At 43.3% G+C, this 25368-nt stretch overlaps 1 protein-coding gene across 9 annotated transcripts in view; it reads right to left on the bottom strand.

Annotated features, from left to right (window-relative positions):
• The window catches only part of SYNE3 (spectrin repeat containing nuclear envelope family member 3), an 84305-nt gene that overhangs the window by 56807 nt on the left and 2130 nt on the right, over positions 1-25368 (bottom strand). For 2 of the 9 annotated variants that reach the window (XM_075753630.1, XM_075753629.1), the window contains exon 1: positions 2243-2408. The exons of 1 other annotated variant lie outside the window; for it this stretch is intronic. In XM_075753630.1, coding sequence (XP_075609745.1) covers positions 2243-2294 — 52 coding nt within the window. In that variant the 5' untranslated portion in view covers positions 2295-2408. Of the gene's footprint in view, positions 1-2242; positions 2431-14029; positions 14277-14531; positions 14773-25368 lie in introns of those variants that run through there. 6 more of the 9 variants (XR_012835583.1, XM_075753627.1, XM_075753624.1 and 3 more) reach the window with 6 other exon arrangements.

The raw sequence follows: 25368 nt of genomic DNA, 5'->3' as shown, positions 1-25368 counted from the left end.
AAAATGTACAGCAGGGAAAGCTAGACTTAAACAGGCAGCACTCTGGACATAATTTAAAGTAATATTTGCACGAAGCTGATAATGCCAGGCTTTATATTGCAAAACTGCACTGGTTTGCATTCAGAGAAACCCATGGGCAAGCAAGGCCTGCCTGTGTTCCAAACAAAATACACTACTGAAACTGCCAGCAACCTCATCCCCAAGCTCAGAAACAAAGTCCACTGCAAAACAGTGGATCTAAATTAATTTTGAGTGGTTGAGAACATTTCTGGAATTGAATAAAACAGGCTGCTTCCTCGTGACTCATTTTTGCCCGAACTATTGCAGTTCCCATGTCTTCGTCACCCTCCCACTGTGCGTGCTTGCCAGGCACTGTGGGTTAAAAGTGAGAACGCACCCCTGCTTTCAATTGCAAAGACCCCTCCTAGCAGCCGCTGGAGAGGAGCGTGCTTTCGGTTCTGTAATCTCCACCACTCCACTGCTCTGTGTAGCCCAGGATTTCACAACAGGGATGAAGAACGCCTCCAAGATGAAGCAGCACTGCCTTTTTAGTAGTCTTTTTAGCCTGACTGGGGACTGAAGTCCTATGGTTTATAAACCTAAAGAGGATTTGAACCTCCTCCTACTGAGATTAATCAAAACCAAAACCAAGAGTAAAGTGGTAGCAGGACCCAGCAGTAAGCCGTGTTTGTCAGCAGTCCACCTCCAGTGAGGAGGACCACAGAGTTATTTAAAGCTGCGATCACAGATAATTACTGAGCAGAGCAGCACACAGCAAGCCGATGCTTATTCTTCTCACTCTTACATCACCCACTTTTAATTACCTTTTAGAAATAGAGTACTATAAGAAACCAAGGCTCTTTTTTTCCTGCATACCTCTGAAAAGATGAGGCAGCTCAGCTCTATTTAGACCCCAGTGGGAGCTCAGGGCCTAGTTCTTCTCAGCAACTTTGAAAATCCCACCCTAAATATTATAGGACATATCTCTGGGGCTGTTGGCTGCCAGAGAGCTAACACAGGGACACATTCAAAGCAGCAGGGGTTATATGAGCTGAGGATTTCCACACACAGGCTGGCATATTTGATAAACATTTCCTGACAAATGTGTCCTAGCACCAACAATTCTCAAACACTTGAAATTGGAAAATGTATAAAGATATAGATTCTTATAACCCAAGTAATATATAATTCCTCTAGAAGGAGTAATATACATCATGGCACAAACTTAGCTGTGATCTAAAAGAAATAATAATCTTTCCTCAGTAGTCTCCAAAGTCATCTTTTGAAGATACAACAAACATTTGTTTTATTCTAAAGGCATTTCCTGTCACTGGAATTTTCCCCTGCTATTTCCCCTTTGAATCTATAGATCAGGGCTCAGCAGGTACACTGCAGAAGCAGGCTATCACCTTCCTGGAGGAAAATGCATCCAACTCAGTGATAAACCCCAGCACAACAGAGCCTCCAATAATCACATTTTGTGCAAAGGGCCCAGTGAGCACAATACAAGCAGTAATGCTTGTGGAAACTATATTCCCTACTTAAAAAAATAATATTGAATTTCTTTAATATCTGTTTAACTTATTGCATGCACAGGTCATGTTTCAATGGTCATATATGGGACCTTAAACCCACACTATTTAACAAACTTCAGGGAAGGGATCCCAGCAGTCCCAATTTGCTGAACATTTTGGGGCTGTAAAAGCAGATATGACACCTGAGGGCCAGCAACACTCCCAACTCCCAACAGACACTCTCTCTATTAACTTAACTGGCTGCCCTTTATCTCCAGCCCTTTTGGTGAGCACCATGGCAGGGATATTTTCACTTCTTTTTTCCTGTCGTACGTGAAGGAGTTCCCCATCCTGCCCACTGCTCATAAAACAGTTTATCGGGCCTTATTTCGTTGCAGGGGGTCCTTGCCCTCGGATCCTCCCGCTCTCTCCGCCAGGGCCCTGTGGTGCTGGCACCAAGCAGGAGGTGAGCTGGGTGCTGCCGTAGCCCTCGGTCGTCGCCCTCCCCAGTGGGACACTTATTTCTATCTCCTTTTCATTATAATTCAAATCCTTGAAAGTTCAAGGAACTTAATATCTTTGACACTTCTGTCTCTCTAGCAAATTTAATGGAAAGTGGAAAATGAGCTCAAAAGTTATTAGGAGCCAAAAGATACAAACATGCCACAGGGTCACGACCATCTCACTTCCTTATGAAACAGAAGTAACAAACCTTGCAAAAACCTTACCAAAATCCTGGGGATTCTGAAAGAGGCAGGTAAAAGTCTGTGGCAATTTCATCAAAGTCCCCTGATGGGTTTCCAGCACGGCAAGTGCAATTCAGCCTGGCCTTCGCTGGGCGTTACAACAGCGGTTCGGCACGGCTGCCAGCACGAGCAAGTCTAGCGCGAAGAGAAACCAGCGGCTTCCTCCTTACACGTCGGAGGCAGCACAGGATTTCCTCTCTGCCTCCTACTGCATGGTAGGAGTGAAAAAGGGGATGACAATCTAAAGACATATCAGACCACAAAAAAAAAAAAAAAAAAGAAAGAAAAGAAAACCAGCACGGCATGCTGGACTGTTTGAAAGGTAGGTAAGATTTAAATAGCTATAATCCCCAGAAACTATCTAGTTCAGGTCATCAACTAACAAGCTGGTTAATTCCTGTAAGGATTAATGCTTGAAATTATTATGCCTGACAGATGTTTGCTGAACAGGAATTAGTCCGGGATACACAGCGTGAAAACCAGCAAGATACAAAAGTTTAGACAAGCACAACTCAGAGCTGAGATTTTTAGAAAGCATTAACTCAACCTCTAAAGGAATTATAATTTTCCTTTCTACCTACTTTATCTTCCACTTCTTTTTTTAAACAGTTCCCTTGCAGGAGATTCCCTTTGCAGACTGACACACTAATCTAGATTCTGCTCTCAGTTACAACTGAGCAATGCGAAGAAGAGGTTAGCTGATATTTTCGGGTAATACCACTGCTGCACGATTTGGCTGAATGGAATACACTCTGTAGGCGTTAGCTCTCTCTTGTGATGGAGCATGTGATGAAATCTCCATTCCTGATTCCCCAAAACTATTGGAAAATTTAAAGCAGCATTCTCCCTCAATTAATTATGATTCCTCTGGATACGTCTGCTGTTAGACATTCAATGAAACCCACTGGTTTGGTCTACCCACCCACTGCCATTTGCATCATCCTAATGGTGTAAATCTAGTTAATATACTCCAGGACCAAACCAGCTCCCACTTACACTCAAGCTAGTGTAAATCCAAAGCAAGTCCATGTGGCCAACAAATCTCTCTAGTTTTATAGTTGCTGTATATCATAATTTGTACTACACTGGGCAGCATTTATAGGATTATAATATAAGTAAGGAGAAAAGATGGAGAAATCAGTGAAAACAAAACATGGGAGAAAAATTTGGTTCGATTTCTACTTCCAAATTATAAATTAAATATACCAACGGGGATAAAGCTATGAACCTCTCCATCCATTTCAGGGGCAGAATCAGGCAACACAGGAGAATAGCATGGGGAAAAGCTGAAGGAAGGAACAGAGATGGGATGAAAATCTAGGTGGAAGAACAACAATGGGATAGGTCGATCAAGCTAACGCTGTGGAGTTGCTAATACAGAGGATTAACTGAAGGCCAGTAGCCCTAGCTAGGCTGTGACCTCCATGTGCAATGGTGACCCCAATGCAGCCAGCTGAGCGCAGAATTTTGCCACCAATGGTGAAAAAAACAAGGGATGGAAGAGGAGGAACATCTTAGGAGTTAACAATGCTGCCATTGCCTCTAGAGATGGAACTGATATACCAGCTATTTTTCCAGCTGTCTTGTTAGCCTTTTACTAACTTGAATAATCCTTAGAAATGATAAGAACATCTGAAAACACATCAGCCTGCAGACTAAAATATACGATGCCTGGGGGAATGCGAACTGGAGAGCGGTCCATGTATCTGAAAGTCAAATAAGGGTTGTTTTAGGATTGTGTTGCTGTTTGAAGGAAGAAGGGGGTGGGGTTTAAAATACCTATAAATTAACCCCTTCACACGCTTTTTGCCTTTTCTCTCTCTCCTGTGGTAAATCCCATAGTCACTGTAAATTTGCCATAGTCATAGAATCATAGAATGGTTTGGGTTGGAAGGGACCTTAAAGATCATCTAGTTCCAACCCCCCTGCCATGGGCAGGGACACCCTCCACTAGACCACGTTGCCCAAAGCCTCATCCAACCTGGTCTTAAACACTTCCAGGGATGGGGCATTCACGTAGTCCTGTTACAAAAAACAAAAGGACTGAAACTACTAGTACTGAGGAGGCAGAACATATATGGCTAACATCAGCTATGCACAGCAGCTTCTAAACCACCATAAGAAGCAGTCTCTTTGGATGACTAACCCAGAAAGTGAAGGAGCCCAGCAGCTACCCTGGTGAGTACAGACAGCCACAACCTGGAGGCAGCAATGAAAGGATCAAACTAAGTGAGAAAAGCAACATTCCCCATAAAACTTTCAGTAAGTTAGTATCAAAACATATTTTAAATATGCTCAAGTGGTAATCTAGGATTTATATAATTCCCTTTAGACCAAATTTGATTTTACATTTTTCCATATTTTAAAGGGAAAGTTTCAGCAAAATATTCCAAGTGTTCCCACAACATCTGACCTGCCATTCCCTTCCTTCTCACACAAAGAATGCTATTTTCAGTTTCAGAGAGGGATGAAACAGTGTTTTTCCCATTCTTCAGACCACCTACCATTTCTGTTGTGGTAGTGGAAAGCATTTAAATGGCCCCTTCTTTAGCCTGACATCTCTATGTCCAAGTATGGATTCAATTACATCTGTAAGAAAACCAGTTGGATGATCTTGAATTACCTGACAGCCTGTAGGCACTGCAAAGGAAACATTTCTGCAAACGCAGTGCTGGCCATGGAGTTAAATGACTACATTGCCCCACTGATTAACCTACTGTACTTAAGTGATGCTCTGGACAGACTGCCTACATTGCCCACTAATCATCCGCATCTTTGAGCGCCCAGTGATGTACTAGACTGCTAACTGTTTAGGAGACAGAAGTTGTGACCCCAGTAGGGTTATGAGGGTTATAAACTAGAGTGTTCTCTGACAAAGAGCTGAGAAACTACTCAGGTAGGAAACAGAGCAGCAGTATAAAAAATTTTCTTCCAAGATGACCATTACTACTTTGTTATATATTCTTACTACTCAGCAGAGGCTCGGGTCCTAGCTGTGAAGCAGCACTCCGCCATGCTGCAGGTAGCATGTGTAGAGCAGCAGTGGCATCCCCAATTTGCAGAGCTTGCTGCTGAGGCAGAAGAGAATGGATAGAGAGTGGGCTGGGGGAAAAACACATAGGAGCAACAAGGCAGTATTAGCATGAAAAGCCACCCGCAGAGCAGCAGTGCCCTAACCATGGTCAAATTTCCATAGACATTGCAGCAAAAGAGTTTTAAGGAGGAATCTGAGAGATGGTCATGACGTGGATTTGGGAAGGATTACATCTGAGGACAAGACTGGGAAAAAAAAGCACGGAAGTGCTCAGGTGAAAGTCCACCAAGCATTAGTGGAGGTTGGTATCATCAGCTGGCCAGAGGTGGAAGCTGCTCTCTCAGTAACGAACCAAATGCAGCTTGGGGATATATGGGAATCAAAATTTCCATCGTCTGGGAAAGGTCGTATTTCTAACTATACTTTAATTCTGAATTAGAATAACATTGGTATAAAGGGACTCTCCGTGCAAGTGCTAGTCCCCAAATAATCTGGTTTGGAAATGCTGTGAAAGGACTTTTCAGAAAAGGAACACCCACACAAGCATTCAAGTTGTCCCAAGTACTGAGCTTGGGGGTACTGGCGGGGGTGGCACAGACAGACGTCAGGTTCTTGGTCCCTTTCTGGTACAATTTCACTTTGTGCAAATAATGAATCATTATGCAGAACCTAATCATTAGGCACAGCCTAATGATTCAGGTGTCCCACGTGCAAGCTGAGCATCTGAAAGATCAGGCTGAGGGAGTTATTATGCTCTGTCCCATTCAACAAGAAAAAAAAGTATTTTGACTTTACCAGTTAGCATAAAAAAAACCCAAACAAAAACCCCAACCCACACACAAAACCAAGCCCTGAAAAATGTCTGATCTGTTTTGAGCAAGACTAAAAGAAGATGTGGGCTAGCTGCTGGTATAGTTGCTTAACTGAAAAAAACCCATCTATTTGCAAATCCCCAAAGTAAGTAGTAACCTGCTAGTAGCAATAACCTTAAAGCACTCCACAAATACCAGAGTGAGATGACACAGGAAGGGTGCTATAGAAAACAATTACACGTGGAACATTGAAGCAGCCTGTTAACATCCAGGTAAATTCCTCAGCACTGACTAACCACAACTATTCAACACCAGTAGGGCCTAAAAAAAAAAAAAAAAAAAATGCTGTGACATTTAAAGTATTTAAAGTATTGGATTAAATGCGTTCATGTAATTACTTACAAAAATGTTTTTTATAAACACCTTCAGCTCTTTCATCAGACAGGAAATGCTACTTCACTCTGCAGACCAGAGTGACAGTACCAGCCCTCCTCCATCATTATGTATTCTCACAATATACAATAGCTGGATAAGCAAACAGCTTAGGCAAGAAATAAAGTAATGAGAATATCTTTTGGGTTTCTGGTAGCCCCTTCCCAAGCACCCTTGGGTAAGTACCATCAGGTGGTTACGGTGTACAAGCATCATGACAAGGGATGCCTCCAAGGGAGTGTCTGAAGAAGGGGTATTTTGCAAATGGACAGATGTTCCTACCTGTCTTTTTCAGCACTGTCTCCAGGTATATGGTGTGGCAGGCAAAACAGGGCTGTGGGCAGCGAGACCTAGGCTGATGGGCGGTGACGACAGCTAGCCGTACTGTGGGCACCTGGAGGGGACACAGCTATGACTGCCTCACACAACCTAGGGTACAATGCTAGGAACGCACTCTGGCTCCCTCACCTCCTTGCATTAACTTCCTCTCACTGCTTAACCATCATTCTCTTTCTTCCTCTTTCTTTGTCTCCCTAATGTATTGATTCTACAGTTATCCATGAGCTTCTCTCAGGGCAGGGAACAATCAGTTTGGGGATGTCCCTAACAGGGCCATTTTTCTGACAAAGACCTTTAGTTCTGGACCAAGAGCTCGGTGCCACTGGCATTGCCTTCCAATTAAAGTGCTTTAGAGGAGAAGCAGTTATACCTGGGGTTGGATTTGAGATAATCTGGATAAAGGAATTAATTCTACACTGGAAGTGTCTCAAAAAATTAAGTAGTAACTAGGGAACAAGGACGTGAGCAGAGGGGGAGTTCTACAAGACAAGAATTTGAAACTTGTGTATCTAAAGAAAAACCCAAAAAAAGAGAAGCTTGAAATTTGTTCCTTTCCTTGAGATTGAAGACATTTTCTGTAGATTGGTATCTCACACCAGCAGCATGCACACGCTGACAGAACAGCTAATGGAGTTGGCAGGTCTATAATCTGAGAATACAAGGCAAAATCCCAGGCTCTGGTGAAGCCAAGGGCAATACTGTCACAGAGCCAAGATTTCTACCCTGACTTCTGTGGACTTAAAAGACAAGGTAACAAGAAAAATTTTCCTTGGGTGCTTTCTATCTGGAGATCTAAATTAACCCGAGTGCTTCTCTGGTGTTTACTGAGCTAGTGTTATTAACTGTGTACTTCACACAAAGCCTGCGCTTAACCTGCTGCAGGTATAGACCATTTCTGCTAACTTACATAAGAAACATCACCTACATTTGCAACCGTTGTTATCTGCCATTCATACAACCTCTACCATGTTCCCACGGAGACTCAAGAGCACTCGTGCAAAGAGCCTTTTGCATTAAGAAAAATCAGTCATCTAGGTTAAAGGAAATGCACAACCTGGGGAAGAACTGACAGTTCCACAGATTGGTTGCTCTTATTTACTCATAGAACCTCTAAGGTGCGGGCATACTTCTCCACATGAGGCTGCCTTCCCATCTGACTTGAAAACACAGTGGGTACATCAATACCTCTATGCTTTCCACCTTTAACTTCCCTGAACTTCTTCAGGCTGTACCAACAACAGGTACAAAGCCTGGATAAAGACCAGCTGTTACATCTCTTAAACTACTCCTCTGTCAGAGGCAACATGTGTTTTTTCTGCCAGTATTGCCTCATTATAATAGCAGGAAAATAAAAGACAAGCATGCAGTGCTTTAAATCACGTGTCGCTTCTATGTAAGGTGGAGAGAAAACACATCCAAAAGTAACCCTACACTTTTTTCACAGCTTAATTTTTTTAATTGCTGTTGTGTCAGTCCAGCTGAGTGAGCAGGTGAGTCAGCGTGTCAGATAATCTTGCAGGGTAAAAGCTCCAATCCTGTTGGTTTTGAAATAAACCCAAGTATCCAGATCCACTACGGGTGGTTTACTCTGTCTCACCTGTGACACCCTCCAACCTAGTACCTACAAGACAGTTGCCACATACATTGAGTGTACCCTATGAAATGAGATGTTAGTGTCCTGGTTTCACAGAGGGAGACATTGACGCTCTCAGCACATCTATCTTTCAAACGGAGCCTCCAACAGACAGTGCCAGACTCAACAACACTGATCCCACTTTCAACACATGCAACATCACTGATCCCACTTTCAACCTCTGATTATACATATGCCTTCAACATCATAGAGCAAAGAACACAGCAGAGAACTGTCCTGGTTTCAGCTGAGAGGATTGATTTTTCTTCATAGTAGCTAGTGTGGGGATACATTTTGGATTTGTGCTGGAGACAGCATTGATAATATAGAGATGTTTTTGTTCTATGGACTTATTGTTGAGCAGTGTTTACACGAGGCCAAGGCCTTTTCTGCTTCTTGCACTGCCCTGCCAGCGGGATGGCTGGGGGTGGACAAGAAGTTGGGAGGAGACACAGACAGGACAGGTGACCCAAACTGACCAAAGGGGTATTCCATACTATATGACGTCATGCTCAGTTTATAAGGAGCTTGGGGGAAGAGAGAGGGGGGGTGGCGGCGTTCGGAGCAATGGCGTTTGTCTTCCCAAGTAACCGTTACGCGTGATAGAGCCCTGCTTTCCTGGGGATGGCTGAACACCTGCCTGCCCATGGGAAGTGGTGAATGAATTCCTTGCTTTGCTTTGCTTGTGCGCGCGGCTTTTGCTTTACCTATTAAACTGTTTTTATCTCAACCCACGAGTTTTCTCACTTTAATTCTTCCAATTCTCTTCCCCATCCTGATGGGGGGGGAGTGAACGAGCGGCTGCGTGGTGCTCAGCTGCCGGCTGGGGTAAAACCATGACAAGAACACACAGCTCTTCCGAATCAGTCCAACGCATGAAGGGAAGGATCACTGTGTGCTCAACAATATGCGCTCAACTTGTATGTTGTTTGGGAGTCATGGATTAAGGACCTGACAACTACACTGTTTGCTCAGCAGATCTAGGCAAACAGTTTCAGGAGAGTTCATGAGAACTCTGGTTGTATATGCCAGCCTGGATGCAAACAATACTTACAGGTACGCTTGTATCAAGTATTTTCAAGGAGCCTTGAAGAACATTTCTCACTCCATCAAAGATCACAACTTCCTGAATATTCAGTTATGTAGTCCCACAAGGCACGACACTGAGAGTCGTTACAAGGTGCTGTTACTCTCCAACAGTAGGAGGAATGTACCTGGGAGAGGAAGCCTGCACATTGAGCTACCAGAGTTCTGTCACTGTTCCTGACTCTGCCAACGAATTCCTGCATCATCTGGGCAAACACCACAGTATCTCATGCCTCACTTTGCTCAGCTATCCTACAGATACAGTAATATCCGCCTGCCTCAAAGGAACCCAAAGGTTTTTGTGGGTGTGGCTGCTCTTCTACTACAGCCAGTGGGGTTTTATTATTATTATTATTATTATCGTCAGCAGCTGCAAGGGGAGCGGCATGTAGCCCTACGTAAAGTGTTTCTAGGATTCCCTGGTGACAGGCACTGTATCTACTAAGTACAACAGTATGTCCCCCAGCACAAGCTAACCCACACGGGCCTCTCATTCCTCCTGTGCTCCCAAGTATCACTGTCACATTTCTGAAAAGGCTTTCTGCATAACACAAATGTAACAAGTTATTTCACCTTTTAATACCACTAAACAAACACTAATCAAGAACAGAACAAGCAAGTCACAACTTGATATCTGAATTCCAAGCAAATTATAATCCAATGGTTCTCCTTGTTTCTTGCTCTCTCCTTCAATTTCTTCCAGCATATTATTTCACGCATCTGTTCAGTGCGATCCCAAGGCTGAGACTGGCACTTAATTCTCAGTCTATTATAGTCAAAGCAGAAATTCCCTTGAAATCCCTTGATATGAAGGACTTCACATCAAGCCCATGTCTTTCAAGCATAACATAGAAAAGCTGCTTGTATCAACAGAGACAAGAAAAGTCAGTTCTGCCAAAGGGAAGCAAATGAGTCCACATCATCTCTAAAATCAATGCATTTTTCTTGGAATACAATTAAGCTGTGTGCACAGACACAGAGACATCAAAGATTACTTATTAACCAGACATGTAGCGTCAATGAGAATGCCCTTCCCTATCAGATCTAGCATCTTTATCTCAACATTGAGGTGTGGCCACTTCAGATAGCTGGTGTTAACATACCCCAGGGCTCACAACTCCATGAGTCACACAGGCAGTTACCATCTTGTGATTCAATTTATTAGTAATACAGGCTGAGTTTTACGGTTTAAACACTGACTTGTAAATATTTTCAATTCTTATGTCATTTCAGTGTACTTTTATTTAATCAATATTAAAGGCACAAATCTTACCATTCAGTTTTTTGCAGAGCAGATACACATGATCAAAAAAAGACCCTGAATACTTGCTTTGCATTTTTAAATTTCACAGAACTGCTGTCAAATGAAGCCTGAGAAAGCTGAGACATTGCTGACCATGAGTAAGCATTACCTTAAGACATATTTTCCTTGAAGAATAAAAGTATTCCACTGTCTATGCTCCAAAGACAGTGGGGAGGTTTTTAGCCAGACTCAAAGAGGTATTTAGGAACCTTGTATTTAATGCTGTTGATTTCAGGTGCCTGAATACCTTTGTCTTCATCTAACTGTGCCAAGTAAAAAATTCCCTTGCCAGTTACACTCTGTGTTAACATTCCCAGAGCTGAAGAATTTTTTTCTGTTACCATGTGGCTTTTTCCTTTCACATGCCTGAATTGCCAGGATTCACACTTAGCCCACAATCCTTAAGTGGACGCATCCAATGCAGTTGTAAAGGAACCCTTTCTAAGGACATAACCACAGCTGTATATATGGTAGAACAAGTTTGCCAGGACAGGTGATAGCTGTGCCATAAAACCCCATCTACGACTGACAAGGATTAACAGTAAAAAAAATAATTAAAAAATCAAACCAAACAAAAAATCCAATATCTTGTCATGGCTACAAATGATCTGGGATTTGAGCTACCAGCCACATCAAGGAATACATTATTCTGAGTCAGGATGAGTGATCATCACTTTTGCTTGGATTCACGGGAATTATGCTTATATGATGACATTCAATAAGTCTTGAAACTGTTGGCCAATTTTGTCAAAATAAAATAGATCTAAAGACACTAGCTGAGATCATAGCCCTTCTGTACTTGATGTACTTGTGCAAATGTGTGCCTGGCAGAACAAAGACGGGAGCCGTGCCCTGGAGATGGAGAGACATAAAAACAAAGCGTTTTGTGGCCAGCACAACTCAAGAAATCAGATCTCCTACAGAACTGTGTTCCTTGGTTGATTAAATGTTTACACTGAACCGTACTAAGATTTTTCTGTTTCCATGTTCAAAATACGATGTATCAGATCAGAATTATTTATCTTCTTTGAGGTTTTGAGGGAGATGCCAGTTCAGGGCATTCACCCAGAAAAATCTTTCTCCTTTTCTCTTTACAACTTCATTTACACCAAATAGCTTATTGCCAAATGGAGGCACTCACATATGAATGTATCACTCAGTCACTAAGCTAAAAACTGGAGAAAATTGGCAAGTGTCTGACTCTAGACTTGCTTTTCCCTGTTAGTCTTTTTCTACAAAATTTGCAAGAACCTAATTACCTTGGAGCTGTTCTCCTTACATCACACTTGCTTGAAACTGGGAAATGGAAATAAAATGTTATTTAAAGGACAAATACCTAGATGCATGCGCATACACATATCAAAGGATGGCATAAACCTTGTTTCCAACAGAAGCTATGCTAAAAGATGAAGGCCAGTTATCTTTTCGAAGCTGTGATGCAGGTGCTAGATTTGGAGCATCCTCTCAGGTGGTGGCATTCCTCTTCAAAGTCATGTGGATGCAGGTACAGCCACATCCTGAGGCTGAGCATCCACAAGTGTACACAGAGGTTTTCAAGATGATTTGGGAGCCACAGATAACTGGAGGGACACAGAAAAAATGGCTTACACAAGAGGAAAAGCTAGACACTCTTTTCAATGAGGTCAATGTACGAAGGCCAAACAGAGGACATATGCAGCAGGAACAGACTTGGAAGGACCATAAGAGTCTTGACCAGGATGGGAGGGAAAGGAGGTGCAGTGAAATACATGGCTGAAGGAAAGAACTGGAACTATCAGAAGAAGGAATACAAGAAGACAGGAGAGCACCACAGTACTGCACCCTGAATGGTAGCTAATTCTGCCTTAGTCGGGAATTTGAGAGGGCTCCCAATTTGATGATTCACAAAGAACATGAAAACAGCACTGGTTCTAGGGAAAAACTGTTGTTAAAGAGCCTATTGGTTTTGTCAGACACCACTTCCTGACAGCTAGTTTGTAGGAAACAATGTCCGTGACTCACCAAAAGATGTTTGCTTCTCGTTGAAATAAAAGTCGCCACGGGACTGATTGCAACGAGCTACATTTCCTTGAGATCCAACTGGCTCACACACTTGGCAACCATGGAGGCTGTGCCAAGCTGATGTGCCTTTCAACAACCCACAGATTTGAGACACTTTTAGAAAAAGAAGGAAAACACTTGAAAGTAACCAATCAGCTTTTAAAGTTTTGTTGCATTTTTTAAATTCTTTCCCCAGAAAACAACCACTGTGTACAAAGATTTTCAAATGGCATGCAGCATGCCAAGAGCTTAAAAGTAACATCCAAAAGTAGTAGCAAGGAGCTGGTAAGAGTAGCATAGTGATATTATTTTTTCATTAACGATTTTAGAGAGCCTAGATTTGAGGGAAGGTAGAAGGCAAGCATCCTGCTCTGATGAACTTGCAAAAGAAAGCAGTCTTGCAACCATCATTTTCACAATTAATCATCACATACATCCCTAATTCCTGCAGATTTCAGTCTGCTGACCTATTTAAGTAGAGCTAATTCTAGGAATAAAGTTTTTCTGGACAAAGACTTAAATACACGCAGGTCAAACCAACAAGGATTTGGGAATAAAAGAGATGGCAGAAACAAGCATATGAGAAACCAAAGCCTTACTACACATTGGGATGAGGGTGTTTTCATATGGAAGTCGCACTGAATCTGTAAACGAGGGGAGCAGCTCTTATAGGAAAACCTTTGTAAGTGTTTAGGAAGAAAAGGGGAGACAAGGTTAGACCTGCTTAAGGGGAATTAGAGTCGAGCTAGGATAGATTTAATAGATTTGAAGGGGAGAGAGGCTGGGGAAGGAGAACAGATACAAGGAGCTTGCAAACTGCAGTAGAGCCCTGCCGGTGGGGACCGGGAGACGAAGAAATTTGACAGTAACGCTGAGCAACCGGCTTTGGCAAGAGCCTGACACCTTGGAAGGAAAAGTTCCAGAATGCAGCTGAACGCTTCCACCAGGCTGGTCCTTATTCACAGATGTGATTTCTTTAAAAAGAAGTTAAATAAAAGGCTTTCCCCTTTTAGCTTAGATTATTTAGGGAGATACGCTACAATTACTGCAGTTACTTTATTATATATATTAGTAGCACATAGGGAGCTACCTTGGCAAGGAGAAGCCCTGCCTCCGCTCCTGCTCTGCGGCTCCGGCGGCACCCGTTGCAACCGTTACACCGTGCGGCGGCACCACAAACCTGCGCGGCGGGGGACGGCACCGGGCGGCCAGCTCAGGGGACAAGCCAAGGCGCGGCGGCTGCCGGGCGGGTGGCGGCGGGGCCGAGCGGGGGCCGGACGCCCGCTGACTTGGCGGCGTTTCACCCCGCTTTGCCGATCCCGGAGACGGAGGGGCGCGGGCCGGGGGGGCAGTGCCGAGCAACAGGAGGGAGGCGGGTCTGGGGGCCGGGCGGGCTGTCAGTGAGCCGAGCCGAGCGGAACCTCCCCTGCGCTGCGCCGCGCCGGCGGGACGGGACGCCGCAGTCCCAGGGCGCCGCCGCTTCACCGTTATTCCCTCCCTCCCCCGCAGCTCCCCGAGCACCGGCAACAGGCCCCGAGCAGCGCCCCCGGCAGCGCCGCAGGCCCCTTCCCGCGGCCCGGCGCCCCACTCACCGCCGCGGCACCCGCCGCTGCCGTTTCCCCCGCGGGCAGCCCAAGGGGCTGCGGTGCCTCTTCCCGCCCTCGGCGCTGCGGCCGCTCGCTTGCTCGGGCGCTCACTCACCCTCAGCGGGGCCGCCCGGGACCGGCCCCGCCGCTCCGGGGGCTACGCTGGGCGGCGCGGAGAGCCCGCCCCCGCCGCCACGGCCCGGCCCGGCGGGCGGTGTTATGTAAGCCGGGCCGCGGCCGGCGCCGCCGTCCCGCCCTACGGCGAGCTGCCGTGAGAGGAGCCCCTGGGAGGGCAGCGGCCGGGCGGGCAGGCGCCCCGGCAGGCCCCGTCCCTGCCCGGGGTAAGAGGCCAGGCTGGCCCGGCGCGCTGCGAGCTGTCCTTGCGCGGCCGCAGGCGGGTGGCCGTGGCCAGAGGTACCAGGTGAGTGCCGGCGCTCTGCTGTTTTTTAGCAGAGTAAAATCCACTAGAAGATAAAAAGATGATTTTCTCACAATTTCACTTGGAGCTGTGAGAGTGGCCAAACACCAGGAGATGTGCAACAAACCACGGATGCCGGTAGCTCCAGTGATCTGTGCCAACACATGGGCAAGTTTCTTAAAGTTTCTTTTGAATGCCTAGAAAGCAAGAATGCAGCCTGTATTTCAGCAGTTATATGTGAATGAAACAACTCCAGGTTGTAGTATGAACAGGAATTCATTTGGATTCATGGAGTGTTGTAACTGACATTTGAGGAAAAAAAAAAACACACCAAGAACTTGGGACACAAAACCTGTTTCCACTGTAGTCTGATTCAGAAGATTCTTTCCTCTGTAACCTATCCAAGCAAAAAGTCCACAGTGTATGCTCAGGTTATTCTGGAAAAATCACTTAGAAAGCAAAGGAGCAGTGGTGGCAGTGTGTTGCCAGCCACAGCACTGGTTCTGTAGCCCAGCAAGAGAAGCCAGAGAGTCACCAACGTTTTGTTCTCCATCTGCGGCATCAGAAGGTTATAATCACCTGAAAGCCAGTGCATTGAGCCACAGGAAGCGAAGGAGGAAAGAATGAACGGCCTCTTCACGCTTTAACAATAATATAAGGTAAACAGACTGAATGAGCATGTGAAGAAGTTTATGTTTCGTAAGGCACAAACCCAAACTCTTTGGAAGGGGTTATATTGCTGCCCTCTGCTGCTGGGAGCTTGTGCGGCTCATCTGCCTAACAGCAGAAACACGGGCCATTTGTGGTAAGTCTCCCACACGTAACAGTACTGCAGCCAAGAGCCTCGTGGTTCAGGAGTGGAGAGGGTGAGTGCCTGGAGTCTGTGAGAGCCAGGGGACGGCAGCTCTCCACCCTCTAGTGCTGGTTGGGGTGGACTGGCCCATATCGATAGCCCTATCTGTCTGCATCAGTCTCCACAGGCTCACTTCTGCCCACAGCCAGGTATTCAAGGTGATCAGCCATCCATGTGCCAACACCACCTTACTTGGAATAGCTCTCTATTTAAATTGCTCCCAACCACCAGGAATTGCCATCCCTCACCAGCAGTGGAAAAGGTAAATGGAAATTTTGTCAGAACTTAATGGTGAGGAGTGTACTTTTACAGCTGGTTCTGACCTTGAAGCTCTCAATACCCACAGAAGGTCCTGTAGTGGCACAATTTGGGGTGACTATGACCTTTTAAGCTGTCACTGAGAGGGAAACTGAACGCTTGTAATATCCCTCTGGATAAGCCTAACTTGGAAAATCTAATCTATTTGCTAGCATAGTTCAGACTATTTACTTGGAGTAAAGTTTATATCACCAGTGTGTAAAATCGAATCTGTGCCTATGGAACTGTTCTTGCCCCATAGTAATTCAGAGCTCATTATCTCTTAATAACCTTTGGAATAGTGTGAGGAACTGGATACAACCCAAAACAGTTGGACTCCAAAGGAACGTGTCTAGAATAGGTAGATGATAGAGACAAAATCTTATTTGTGAATTTGCATTGGGAAAACTGGCTCAGTCATCACAGTAAGTATATGAGCAACCCTCACTGGCAGTGATGAATTCCTTGTGAAACCACCCCCTAACAAATTACTTTGTATGCCTAGATCTTTTAAATCCAAAATAAAAACAGCCCCTTGTATTCAGAAAGCTTGCTGGGGTTGAACAAAGCATCACTATCTAAGAATTGCTTGCATTAAGTTCCTCTTCTGCGTTTCCTTATGTGGCGGCTTTCATGGCTCTGACTTTACTACCTCAAACAGCTTTGTACATGCTGAGTTAGAAAAACCAACATACATAGGCAAACAGCAGGCATTAAGTAAATAAGCATTCGGTGCATTACCCAAGCAATACAAAGCTGCCCGCACACCACACCTAAACAACAAAGGAGAGGTTACAAAAACTGCAAGCAGCATGTACGGGTCGAGGAGCTTCTGAAAAGGAAAGAGCAGCAGCTCTAGCTCTCTTTCCTTGGAAGAAAGGAATATATTTTTAGAAGCAGTTGGCTCAGCCTCCAAACCAAACCACGAGTATTTGTCAGTGAATATACAGCATTTTCAGACATTTCCTGTGATGAGCAGAATACCCAAGAGACTGGGTGGAAAGCACCAAATACTACAAAAGTAACAATGGTGCTGGCGTGGTTTACTCCACAGGATGACCTGCACGACATCTTTAGGGTATAATGCTGCAAGGTAGCTGCTCTCTCTTATTAGCATAACACACCAATTTATTCACACTCATAACCGATGACAAACAAGTATTAAAAGATATTAAGATGTTTCCCTTTACGTTTGCTTGGGTACAGCGATGTAAAATTGCTATTTAAATAATGAGTCACATGGCAGCCTTGGGGTGGGAGGAACAGCAGTTGTTGGCAGACAACATTTGTGTGCAGCATACCAGTGACATATGTCTTTGGCATGACAGGTTTCAACACTGGGGCTTCTCAGGGCTTTTTTTGTTGTTGGTGGTTTATAGCTACTAGAAGTTGCATTTGCTTGACAGAAAGCTTCAGTGGGTGGTGGTAGGAGTTGCTACAGAAGAACAAAGAGCCATAAACTCTAAACGCTAATGTCAAAACAACATATCTTCAGGACCACTTAGGGCAAGGATCATACCAGTAAACCAGGTGAACTTCCTACCCTCTATTCGTGCTGAGACCACCCAGACTTAACCTGGCATTGCACGTTCTCCCTACTGCGTATTTTGGAATTCACCTCTTGTCTAATGAGGCTCCACATCTGAGTGGAGATCCACAGACTGACTATCTCTACAGGGAAGTGGGACCTTGTGCTACAGTATCAGCTTGATGCCCCTAGCCCAAATACTCTCCCACAATGAAGCATTTACTATTCACCTGAGTTCCCACTCATCAGCAGACTGCGATATTTTAACACTCCAAGGACACTTGAAATTTAAGCACAGATTCTACAAGTCAAATTCCAAATTAATTGATTTTGGAATTTTTTTTTTTGGTGCCAGTATGCTTCCATGTAAACAGAAGTGATGCTTGGTGCCCTTTATTAATTTGCTTTTAAATTTGGAATTTCATATCAAACTGTTGCAAGTATCACAGAAGACTGTGCAGTCAAAATGGAGTTTGCATAATGATAAATACACGAAGTGTTAACATCCGTTAAATCAATCATCGTAAACCAAGTCCCTTACATCCATATACTCTTCTGAGAATAGAAGCCTTCAGTCTGTAAGATATTTAAATCTGGATGCACTCTTCCCAATATCACTGCAGAAAACATAAGCAATTAGGAACAGAGGAAAGCTGTTGCAAGTTTTCCAGTAGGTGCAAGATACTGCCGCAGAAGCCTCAGATCTCTGCAGCTTCTGCAATTGATAGAAGCAAGCCTAACAGTGAGAAGAACATGGGAACAGGTTAGCAGGCAAAAACTGACATAAGTCCACTGAATTCAAAGAGAGGTAAGCCAGTATAAACCAGCTGAGGCACTGCTCCATTTATTTAAGAGCAAAACAGACTGTTTGCATCACACGCACTAGATGTCAGGATTCTTCATGCAAACAGCACTTGCTTGAATTGCACTGTATTGTTTGGAACATATGCTCTAGAGAAACAGTTGTCACTGATGATACTAGAGTCCTCCAGTGCTATCAGAACATTAATAAAAAACACTCAATGTCCATGTTGATATAAAACATTTTTTGTGTCGGGAACAAAGCAGCAACTCTCCCTTTGAGATTTATTATTTCACAGAATCATAGAATGGTTTGGGCTGGAAGGGACCTTAAAGACCACCTAGTTTCAACCCCCCTGCCATGGGCAGGGACACCCTCCACTAGTCCAAGTTGCCCAAAGCCCCATCCAACCTGGCCTTGAACACTTCCAGGGATGGGGCATCCACAGTCTCTCCACCTTTCTTCTACCTTTTTTTTTGGAGGTTCTCACAGGCATTGCTTGTGTTCTCACTCTGGTGCCTACTAATAGTCTGAAAGCACTGTTAGAAGAAAAGCTTTCCTCCCTAAATATAAGAAAAAACACTCCGTGCCGAAAAGAATACACTATGGGTGTGAAAAGCTGAGAAAAGGGATCAGACTCAAACTGATCCCCCCACAGCTGGGGTAGGAACAGAACCCCACGACACAACTCTGCTTGCCCTGAGGAACATCTTCACTCGCCGGCTATGAAGTCCCACGCTGTTTTCTCTCCTGTGCCCCCCATGCCCCAGGGTGACTCCAGTTCTTTTCTGCAAGTTGTCTGTAACATTTAGGCACCAGCAAAGTTAGCAGCTGTGCAGGAAATGCAGTTTCTAACTTGTCTACACTTTGCAACCAGAACAAAAAATTGAATTTACTTCGTTTCTTTGAGAAATCGCCCCTGCTTTCAGCTACCTTCTTTACAATATATTTTGAAATGCACTATTCTGTATAGCTCTCTTTTCCCAAGTGTCTTTACAGTCCTCGGTGACCTATTTAAGTTAGGAAGATAAGTTAACATGGAAATGGAAGGAGGCTGAAAACTGGAGGAGAGTGTAAAAGTATCTTTGAGAAAAGAGAGGGATGAAAAAAGTGAATTGTTTCTCCACTTGTAAACAGAAATAGAGAAGCTTGCTCATATGACTTGTCTCTTTCCAGATGAGGTAAGACAGTGGGATTGCTCAGGCTTGTGCGGTTTGGAGCACTGCACTTAGAGAGCACACACCTCTTGTGAATCCTGTGCAGTACTACAAATGACAAAAGTCTAAAAATCAATTAGAGCTGGTATATTAAAACCAGCAACCATTTCTTACTTGTAAAACTTAATGTTCTTCATCTATGAGAATTTGATTAATGGATATTAAAGTGATTCAAACAATACAGACTTGACATCCATGGTAGGTGTAGGAATAAAGACAAGTCCAAATGTCTCTCCACATTTTGAAATGAAAGATATTCTCTATTTCGCATGTGGTTTATACTCTATTGAAACAGGAAAAAAAAATCAATACTCATCCACTTTTTGTTGTACAGACATGTATGAAATTTAATTAAGTTTATGAATAGTCCTACATAGAGGCAGCATTTTCATATCTTTTTAAGACACAGCTGAAGAAGTCTCAGATTTTATGCAGTTACTGATTTATGCCGTGAAGTCTCGTGGACCAAAAAAAAAGTTTAATGACTAGATTACAGTAGCATCCAGAAACCTTCAACTGCAGGCAGGTACACAGTTTGCTTGGGAGTCTGAATGTGCCTAGAAAAAAAAAGACTAGATGTTCCGGAGCAGCAAGAACCTAGTCATGCCAGAAAGTGGATGAAGAAAGTGTTATGTTGACTTCTGCTTTAAAAGCGTGGAGGAAGCAGCAACAAAATAGAGGTGATACATTTAGGAGTGTGCAGTGCTAACTTTTGTAATGAACAGCAATGCCCCCACTGACACCAGCAGGAAACAAGCCAGGGGAAGCCAAGGCCCATTGAAAATCAGGATCTGAAGACAAACCTCCTCTGTGCAGCTCCAGCAGATTGGGATTTTTCCCTCACTCCACATATTTTTTTTTTAAGTTTCAGAAGGAGATGCCATAAGCTGGTTTAAAAAATATTCTCTGAACTCCTCTGGATAAATAGCTGACAACTGTTGAAATACAACATTCCATAAACTTTCTACTATTAAAATTAATCACACGTGACTGCATGTGGCTCTCCTTGCTTACCTTCACACCATAAACTCAATTTTGCTGTTTTGATTTCCCTGAGACTCAGTAGCCTGGAGTTACACTTTCGCCTGTACTAGTCTCCCTATTTCTAGATGTGCCAGCTTTGTGAAACAATTTATTTGTATCTAGTCTTTTAAAGGATGGGGAACACATGCTACACAAAACTCTCATATGCCAGTGTTTAAAATACTATAGTTCTAAGAAGTCTTTAGTTTTACTTTCCTCCTTCAATGGCACATAGACCTTAAATCATTTGCCACAGTAGCCTAGCATTAAACTACAACAGAGCGCAGATCTACTTCCTCCAATCGAGCATGTCAAACTAAAGTACAGTGACAGAAAGCAGCTTCTGGGATGTACCTTTGTCTCTCACGCTTCCCAGGACTACCAACAGCTGACAGCTAGTATCCGAACAAACCTCTGGACAAAGAGCAAGAGGGCTGCTGATGGGGAAGGGAGTCCAAGGATGATTCAGAATGATCTGTCCCCACTGTCACAAGAAAACTGATTGTGTCCAAAACTCAGAGCTTTTTCCCAGGCTTTTGTTCACAGGGTGCAAATGTCTTTTTTTTTTTTTTTAATGAAGTCAAGCTTATAATAAAACAGGCCTTTGTACAAGCCAAACAAGTGCTACAATTAAATGGCACAAAACTTTCCAGTACAAGTGTTTTATCCTGCAAGTTGCTAGCTATGTCCCAGGAGCCTGCTGAGCAATCTCAGCTGCCACGGACATCAGCATGGGAGGAAAGCCACTGTGAACTTCAGAGGAAGAGCTCAGAGCACTGCAGCATTGAAACTTTGATCACTGATTTGCAAGAAATTAACTTAAAGGTAAGTATTAAAATTAGAGAGAGGTTCCATGCAATTATTTTAATATAAATTTAGGAAAGGTGCCTACACTTGTATTTGTGAAGAACCTGTGAAAGAACTGCTTGCGCTCTTAAAGTGCATGCTTAGTAGCCACCACGAAACCAACCTGTTTGTGTCATGCAGTTATAAGCATTAAAACCACTGCATGTGAAGTCAGAATCAAGAAAATCACAGTATCTACAGGGGCATTTGGCAGTCCTCTCAACTAGTTCACTTGTTCTTAGAACAGGCAGATTTTCAAAAGATACAGGTTTTCGTACTTCATGTGTCTCCCATGCAGGATTTTGAAAGTTGTTCAGCCTAAATATAACATTTCTTGAGTGTCCTACTTTGCAACTGTAAGATCATTCCTTTAACAACCTGCATCCACGCTTGCTTCCTTCAAAGTCAATCAACAAAAATCATCACAATGCAAATTCACATTGATCCTTGCACAAACCATGTTGGATCGGAATATGATCTGGTAACTTATGCAGGGAGTAACTGAAAGATCACAAGCTGATTGCTCATCACCGTAGGGTCGTCACTAAGGCGAGCAGTGCCACACAAGGCTGAAACATGCTACCACTAGATTCTCACCTGAAAGCTTTGAGGTTTCATTTCCATGCTTTTGGGAAAGCCTATTTTTTATGCACCACAACTTTAGCCTTTTCAGTCCTAGCCCCCTCCATCTTTTTCATGGCAGAGGTTTTTGGGGTTTTTTAACCCATAACTCTTCTATTTCTAATTTCATCCAGCACCGCTCTAGCTGTCTCTGCTGTCTGTGCCATCAGACCTAGTTGCTACAGCCCTACTCACGTTCCTAGTCAGTCTGATTCCCTTTCCCCTCCATACTCCCTGTCTCAGTGTCCCTTGTTAGGTTACACATCTGGTCAGAGAATCTCCCTGCTCTGAAGGGACAAAGACAATGATTGGTGTAGGCTTGGAATGAAGACACTGTACCATCCACATCTAGGAGCAACCAGTGTAGCTGTCTGCATCAGATAAATACAGTTCCCCTCCACCTGACTTCCAGCTTCCCACACCTCTGTGCACCCTCTCCTTACTTGCATTACTGGAAACGGACTCTAGCCCAGCCCACAAAAATTCAGAAATACAGGGACAGTATCGGATACAGTGGGGGAAAAAAACAATATACTTTTAGCTCAATTTAGTTTGCACATATACAAATAAGTTTGAAACCTCATACCACAGCCAAAGACGGGCAGATTTCCATGCACATTCCTGTCAAAGATCAGTTTTCAGCAAAGTTTCAAGCCCTTAAATTCCATGCCACAGCTGTCTTCTGAGAGGCATCACACTTTACATCTGCCTCATCCAAATTCAAGTTCTCTTTAGCAAAGCATAAACCATTGCATAACTCCTGTGGGGAAATTTTAGTCAAAACAACTCCAACTGGCATCAAAACTTGAAAGCTTCAATTCGTATGAAAAGGTATAAGCAAGTGAGATGAGGGTCATTTTATTCTGCACAGCACTTCACACAATAGTGGCGCTAGGAAAATCTTTCTACAATTGATTGCAATGATTAATTTTAGTTTAGTTACTTGCTTAAGATTTTCTTCATCTCTGCTTTAAAATACCACTTCTGCATTCCCATGAGCACATGGTATATAGCTGAGAATTACCCTCAACATTTTTACAGTAATGAGAGCTTATTTATGTTACATCTAATATAAAATTACACTGATAACACTAGCACCTGAAGACTAATGTTTTAACAAAAAGCTTCCAGGCTCCCCAGAATTACTTTACTACGTATTTGTTAAAGATTAAACAAAAGCAATTCATGTGATTTAGGGTCACAGCATTCACTAGACTGCAGTTCCTTTTCAAAGGAACTTTATGAGAACTTGAAAAAAGAGTGTTAAAATGTGTATACACATTCTTAGAAAAAAATGAAAGACTAAAGGGTGCATGGTGAAAAAATAAAATCTTTATTGAAATACCATAGTACCAAGCTTAAAAATACTAAGATTTAAAAAAACCCCATCCTCTTACAATTAAGATTCGCCATAACAATTCCATCTACTTTACAAATACATTGATGGGTGCAAGAGTCTTGAATTTTTACTTGGAGAAATATCTCATACAGTTGAAACTCACACGTCATGACACATGCTTGGTACTATCTGTCTTCTGCCACAGAGGAGATCAAATAGGTAATGCTGTTTATTAAAATTGGGGAAAGTTTTTGTAACATGACATGCATTTCTCAGAGTGAGACAGAAAAATACCTTACTGTATTTTTTCTTAAAAAAACCCACCAACTTTACACAGAAGAGAATGCAATTCACAAGTGCTGAACAAGAACAGATGCAATCACTCTCGGAGGGAAAGAGCATTCAGTTACTACAACCTGCCATTTTAGTGAAGTGCGTAACTCGGGGATCACCAGCCACCAGACAGGAGCTGCCAGAGCCCCCTCGTGGACACGAAATCCACACTAATCGGAACTTTTCTTGCCTCACCGCAACTGCACATTCTTAAAACAAGCTAAGCCAACAAAAGCACTCCTATCACTGTAGCTGTACCTAGAACATGCTGGTAGAACTTAACTGGGGCTCAACAATCTTTCTTAACAGGCACAGAGTGCCCCTAGGGCTTCCCCACAATTACCAAAGACCGAAGACATTTCCAGCATTTTAAGTAAATTACAATTGGTACAAATTACCATACCAAGTTAAATCAGACACTCAGAGCCCAGGACACTCTTCCTGCAACACTGGTCAAAAGTGAACACACAGGAAGCAAAGAGCAGGACACTCATAAGGTTACAATTTCAGTCCCTAGCCTTCTATGGCTCAAGACTTGACCCAGTCTTTTTGTATTTAGCTGATCAATTTTACTTTCTTGGGTTTGCCCAGTCTTTTTTCAGGCCCATGAAAGATTCTGGCATTCATAACTCCTGGCTGAAAAGAGGCAAGAGGTGTTCTCATTAGAGGTAACGTTTCCTAGCACTGCATGTAAGTCAGAGGTATATAAAATTATGTTTCCTCTGCAATACTGAAAGACTCAAGCACCACTACCATCTGCAAATAAGGAACAAGGGTCTAACACACTCTGGTCAGGCAGAATAGTTGCAAGAAGTTTGCTTATCCCTAGAAATAATTCTGCTCCTCTATTACAAAGGCCATACTACATGGTCCCTGCTCCAGGACAGCTTCACAATTCACAAAGTAGAGCGTTACTACAAAGAGGCATATATTTGAGTGTCTCGTTTAAAGATTCACATTCAAGCTTGAACACGATCTTCCGTTCTATTTGTCAAATGTGGGGCTCAGGCATTTTTCCTTTGATTATTAGCATGACCTCTCTCTGCCAAAGGCATCCTTATGTGATCCAAGTCAAAAACTGCCTTAGACCATGAAGATCACCCATCAGTTAAACTGACTTAGGTCATTTCATACATATTCTTCATCTCTGTCATTTATGAAATGGACTGCCGTATTTTAAAGCTAACGCAAACACCCTCTTAGGAATACGCTGTAAATCCATAAATACTATTTAATTACTCATCTAGTTCAGGAACAAACTTGCTTATAGGTCACCAGGTTAGATCCAAACCAGGAAGTCAGATGCAGTTCAGATTCCAAAAATCTTCATTTCCCAGTTTCTAAGCCAGTAAAACCCCTACAACACTTCTACATTGCTGCTGCTTGTTGCACAGCTTTTTCAAACTAGCACATCTTCAAAATAACCAAGAACTTTTCATATGTTTCTTCAGCATTCACAATTCAGGCATCCCACACAGATACTAACTATGCAGTCCAGAACTGTAGGTACATTTTAAGCATTCTTAATGCTCTCAAAACTGAGGATATGTTGGTGCTGCCAGATGT

The sequence above is a fragment of the Balearica regulorum genome, chromosome 5 (genome assembly GCF_011004875.1).
Source record: "Balearica regulorum gibbericeps isolate bBalReg1 chromosome 5, bBalReg1.pri, whole genome shotgun sequence".
NCBI classification, from domain to species: domain Eukaryota; kingdom Metazoa; phylum Chordata; class Aves; order Gruiformes; family Gruidae; genus Balearica; species Balearica regulorum.
Note: the sequence above shows the minus strand (reverse complement) of the source record. Positions and strands in the feature narration are given on the sequence as shown.